This window comes from Myotis davidii, unplaced genomic scaffold (assembly GCF_000327345.1).
Source record: "Myotis davidii unplaced genomic scaffold, ASM32734v1 scaffold33, whole genome shotgun sequence".
Classification (NCBI taxonomy): domain Eukaryota; kingdom Metazoa; phylum Chordata; class Mammalia; order Chiroptera; family Vespertilionidae; genus Myotis; species Myotis davidii.
Window position 1 is genome coordinate 38,957 of NW_006284721.1, and position 5,965 is coordinate 44,921.

The 5,965-nt window shown below is 44.8% G+C and overlaps 1 protein-coding gene across 1 annotated transcript in view; it reads left to right on the top strand.

Annotated features, from left to right (window-relative positions):
• The window catches only part of GJD4 (gap junction protein delta 4), a 3,539-nt gene extending 1,097 nt beyond the window's left edge, over nucleotides 1–2,442 (top strand). The window contains exon 2 of the mRNA XM_006755032.2: nucleotides 884–2,442. Coding sequence (XP_006755095.1) covers nucleotides 884–1,920 — 1,037 coding nt within the window. The 3' untranslated portion in view covers nucleotides 1,921–2,442. The remainder of the gene's footprint in view (nucleotides 1–883) is intronic.
• The last annotated feature ends 3,523 nt before the right edge of the window (nucleotides 2,443–5,965 follow it).

Sequence of the window (5,965 nt, forward strand, 5' to 3'; positions counted from 1 at the left end):
AAAGAGAGACAAACATAGATTGGTTGCTACCATAAATGTGCGCTGAGTCGGGATGGAACCTGCAACCTTGGTATGTGCCCTGATGAGGAATTGAACCTATCACCTTTTGGTGTACGGGACACACTCCAACCAACAGAGTCACCGGACAGGGTTTAAAGAAATTTGATTCTAAGGGCCATAAAGCAATATTAAGTACAAGCCCTATTGCCTGGCCGGTATTGCTCAGTGGATTGAGCCTTGTCTCATGAGCCAAAAGGTCGCTGGTTCAATTCCTGGTGAGGGCATATGCCCACATTGCAGCTCCATGCCCAGTAGGGGGCATGCAGGAAGCAGCTGACTGAAGTTTCTTTCTCCCCCTCCCTTCCTCTCTCAAATCAATAAAATATGTATTTAAAAAAATAAAAACAAGTCCTGTTATTAAATGAAGGAGGCCTTGTGGACCATTATCATAAAGAAAGACTTATTGTATTTGCTCTACACAGTTACAGGAATGCACTAACATCCTTTAAAAAGTTTAACCTCCTAAAAAAGTAAGATCTTATTTGCATCATTTATTTTCTCAGCTCAACTTTCTTTCTAGAACTTTCAGTCCAGGAGACATTACCAAAAGTCTGAATTAGCAGAGCCAAATTAAACATTTTCTGTAATTATGCTTCTTTAACATCTGCTAATTTCAAAGCATTTTACAAACAAGTAGTTCACACAGTGTCTGACACATTGTAAGTGCTAGATAAATATTCGTCACATGCAAACTAGGTGATACTGTTGCTGTGACTAAAATGAATGCTTTGGACCTTACACTTCACTCTCAGCCCCAGGATATATGTAAACATCATTGTTAGGAGGAAGTCTGTTTTCATGGTGGTGCCCTTCTCTTTTCCAGGGAAGATCTGGCTTATCTTCATGATCCTGCTAAGGATGGTGGTGATCATTGTGGCTGGGTCCCCCGTTTACCAGGATGAGCAGGAGAGGTTTGTGTGCAACACTCTGCAGCCGGGGTGCGCCAATGTCTGCTATGATGTCTTCTCCCCGGTGTCCCACCTGCGCTTTTGGCTGGTCCAAAGTGTGTCTGTCCTTCTCCCTTCAGTTGTTTTCAGTGTCTATGTGCTGCACAAAGGAGCTGAGCTCGCTGCCCGGGGACCCTGTGGGCCAGATGGTGGTTCAGAAAGCCAGGACCTCGCAGACCTGAGCCCCAGGGATAGGCTCTGCCCTCTGCCCTGCAGGGAGGGGCGCAGCCTAGTGGTGCCAGACTTCTCCTATGGCTACATTGTGCACCTCTGTCTTCGGACCCTGGCAGAGACAGCTTTAGGGGCCTTGCATTACCTCCTCTTCGGATTCTCGGTCCCCAACAGGTTTTCCTGCGCCCACTCTCCCTGCTCTGGCTCAGTGGATTGCTATGTCTCTCGGCCCACAGAGAAGTCCATGCTGATGCTCTTTCTCTGGGCACTCAGCGCGCTCTCTGTGCTGCTCAGCGTGGCCGACCTGCTCTGCAGCTTGGGCAGGAGGACTCTCGGGGAGCCGGGACCTGCCGAGTGTCCCCGGGAAAGGAGGCCAGATCCGGTGGTGCTGGATAGGCTGGGGGAGGAAAGGGTGTTGCTAGCACACCGTGACCTGTGGACCAGAGGGCACGGTGCCCACAGCCCCAGTGGTCAGTGGGCTGTGTCGGGGCGGATGGAGCTTCCAGAGGAGGATGAGAGTGAGGGGCTGTCCTTTACCAGCGACAAGGTCTCCAGGGCTTGCACAGAGCCTGGTGGCAGGCCTCGCGCAGAGGCCCCTCCAGACTCCCGAAATGAGCATCCCTTAAAACCCCACCGTCTGCAGGCCCAGCACTGCCCGTCCAGTCTGTGGCAACCCTCAACCCGACAGGCTGGTGCTGGGAGCGCCCCTCTCCTGGGGACCAGAAGGTCCGAGTGGGTGTGAAAAGGGCGGCCAAGCAGTGCAGTGACTGAAAGACTCGAACCCTAACGTCACCTTGGCACGTGGAAAATCTTTATGTTCCTGGAGAATATCAACGGGCAGGAAGGCCAGCTGGCCTGTGACAAGGACTTCGTGGGACACACACAGACTTGTACTCTTGATTTATTTTAGATCACCCTGTCTGCTGAAAGAAACCCTTGCATTCAAATTTGGACTGGAAGCTAAAATGATTGATTGCAAAGTGTCAGGTTGCTTAGGGATTTTGCTACATCCTGACTGGCTTGTTATCTTATTCTTTATCATAGTATGTGCTTTATGTAAAGCATGTTCTTTTACATTAACAGAGTTCATTACTGTTTTAATATTTTCCAGTGAATTATTATGAGTCTTTTATTTTTATTTGTTTTTCATTTTTTCCTTTTTGTTTATTTTTCTGCTTGGATAAAAAAAAAAGCATCTTAAGCATGTCATCAGTAGAGACACATTAGTTTAACTTCTCCAAACACCTTTAATAAAATTAATGGTGATTGCTTGTGATATCCCACTTCATACTTCATTGTTATAGGAGACAAATGACAAATGCAGAAAATATGACTAGTTGGGGTTTTAGAGGCAATGTTGACGGTTATAGCATGCAGATGGAAGGTGCACAGAATGGGGGTTGGCCCTGACTTACTTGTTTGCTCTGTGTCTCTGAGTGGTTGTCTTCACGGATTAGAGGGCCCGCTTGCACTGAAAATTGTACCTTCAGGTTACGCTGAGTCTTCATGCTCCAGTGTAGCAAATGAGAAGCATGGGAATGCTGTGGTTTCACAGTTCCTGCCCCTCTGCTCATGGAATGGACACAAGCTTGTTGCTGCACTTCTTTGCATTGCTTTGGTTTGTGTGACTCTGTTAGATCTTTAATGCTGCCTTTAATTGCCTGATGGGAGGATGCAGTGCAGCAGAAAGAGCTACTATGGGACAGGACAAACTTGCTCACTTTCATCAACAGAGGAGAAGCCATCTGTTATACTTTGAGAATTTACAAATATCCTCTGGTCCCCAAACACAAAATGGCCGAGGAAGACATATTACTCTCACCATTAAAATAATAAAAAAGGTGAACAAATGTACCTATGAAATCAATGGACATTTAACTGTTCTAAAGAAGACTTTGACAATGAAATATCTGCCAAGATGGAAAATAATATCCTACTCACTATATCTACAGGCTATTAAAGCAATTGGTTACAACTGAAAAAAAAAATCATTCAAAATTTGTTTTGGCATAAAACCAGTGAATGTGCCTATATTTAATACATGCAGAAAATCAATTTCTTTCTCTCTTTCTCCTCAATTTATTGAAAACTGAGCCATGACTCAGACCCTTTTCTTCAATACTTAGATCAATGTCTGCACATACAAATAAATCTGTTTTTTGAGTCTGATATTCCTAAATGATTCAGGGGCAAATCTGGTTTTTGTCTCTTGTAGCATGCAATTCTGGTGGACTTCCCAAGGGTAGGTGTAGTCTTAGAGATATAAGGATTCTCTAGGGCTTCATTACTATTCCCCACCCCCCAAATTAATACATGCTCTTACTGCATCTTTAAAATATCACCAGTAAACCTGAGGAATCATTCAGCATCTTGCTGTTTCTATAGCCAGACACTTAGCTCTTATTCATCAGCCTGCTGAGCTGTTCCTTTTTCAGAAACATAAATACCACCTAACATTTTTCTTATATCCTTACTGGTTTTTTTTTTTAATCCTCACCCAAGGATATTTTTTCCATTGATTTTTTTTTAAAGAAAGAATGGAAGAGAGGGAGAGAGTCATCAATGTGAGAGAGACACATTGATTGATTGCCTCCCCACCTGCCCCGACTGGGTGGGGATCAAGCCTGCAACCCAGGTATGTGCCCTTGACCAGAATCGGACTTATGACCCTTCAGTCTGCAGGCCTAGGCTCTAAGCACTGAGTAAAACTGGCCAGGGCTGATATCCTTGTTTTTAACTGTTGTGACTTGCTGAATTTAGTACAAGTTCACTGTCATTTTCTTCAGGAATGAACTCATCTTTCTGGGCTTGAGATAATGAAATAGCAATACCTGACATCATCTGAAATCTAGGGCTGTATTTTTCAATTAAGAAATTTCTGATTTCAACAAGAGAACCATTCTCCTGAATCATTGAGCATATATAGTCCTCATCTTGTAAAGAAAGCCCAGTGTAACACCTTGATCATGTCTGTAAATGACTGCAGATGGTGGGAACAGTGGCCAGTTCCTTTCTATTTTCCCACTGTTTTGTTAACCTGGAGCCTCTTCTCTTTCTTTCCAAGGAGGTTGAGTTCTATATTGATGTGATTGAAGTCCCTGGGGCGCTTCACAACTGTATGTCCCTTCAGAGTGATGTTCACATTTTCTGGAATGTCAACAGTCTGTTTGTTGAAAATGGTCTTCATCCTCACAGTAGCTGTGAAAAATAACTTTATTACTATTTTAAAAGTAAGCTCCACAGGCCCCTCAAATCCCCAGTGTTAGCATTGATAATGTTGACTGATGGAATCAACTCAACTTTGGTGGTGCACACCCAGTCAAGGTACCTGGATAATAGCTGTGAAAAGAAAGTGGCAAATGCTGAGCTGGCGTTCTTTCTTGCTCAGGGCCCGAGTGAAAACTGGACAGAAGATCTCTGTGTCCTTCTCCTATTGGAGTCTATGCTCAGGTTTGGATTTACAAACAAGTGTGATTTATTTGAGTGGCCTGGGCAGGGGTTGCTTTGTCCACTCTGCTGATGCCCACAATCCTTCTATCAAACAGAGACCTGAGTTTGTTCCATGGAAAGATATACATAGTACTCATAGCAACGGGTGTAAGAGGAAAGGAGAGAGGTAAGGAGTCAAGAGTAAGACTCTGAATTCTTATCCCATGTCCATCATTACTTAGCAGGTCACTTTATTCTTCTGAGTCTGTTTCCTTCTCTGAGTGAAAGGGACCCAAACTGGATGGTTCCTTAGTACTCTACAAGTTTAGAAATCCATCAATGAGATATGCAGCTGTCATTCATTTTAACCTGATAGGGGTTAATTATCTAGGTCAGTGATGGTGAAACTATGACACATTTTTTTGGTTGATTTTTCTTTGTTGAATGGCATTTAAATATATAAAATATATAAGTCTTGGGATTTTTAGGAAAACCAAGATGGCAACATAGGTAAACACCGGAGATTGCTGCTTAGCACAACCACTTCAAGAATACAACTAAAAGTCGGAACGGACATCATCCAGAATCACAGGAAGGCTGGCTGAGTGGAAATTCTACAACTATAAAAAAAGAGAAGAGCATACCCAGACTCAGAGGAGCTGCGGTGTGGAAGTAAAGTACAGAGGTATGGAGGCGCACATGGAGAGGGCTGGTGGCTGAGGACATGGTTGTCTTCAAAGCAGCTGGATGGTCATGGGCACGGATTTGAAAGGTAAGGTTGTTTGTATGCCTCAAGGGCAATATCTTGCTGAGTTGGCAATCATCTGACTCCTTCAGAACAAAAGTAATTTTTATGAGAAGTGGGGCCTCTGAGGGCAGCCATAGCTGCTTGCTCCGCCCTGTTGATCCCCTGGGACCCTCGCCCTGCCCAAGGTGTGCGCCGGCTTTTGCATATGAAAGGGCTGGCCCTTTGCAATCTGAAAATTACCTAACAAACTTGCAGCTGGCCCAAGGCCCCACAGCTACTTGCATTGCTTCACAGCTGAGCTCCTGCTGGGTAGCCTCAGGCAGAGGCTAGATTAGCACCTCCTTAGAGATCCAGGAGCCAGTGTGCTCGGTGGTCAGAGTGGGACCATTCAGACTGCAGCTCCTTGAAAAAATAAAGGACACACTCAGGGGGCAGACTCAGTGAGCACCAAAGCCCCACTGAAGCAAATCTTTCCCTGAAGGGGTGTTTCCAGCACAGAAGTTCTCCAACTACAGACACAGCTGATTCTCACAGCCAATTGGCCTGGACGTCAATTCCTCCCAGTGATACCTACAACAATCAAGGCTTAACTACAAGACTGTGCACAAAG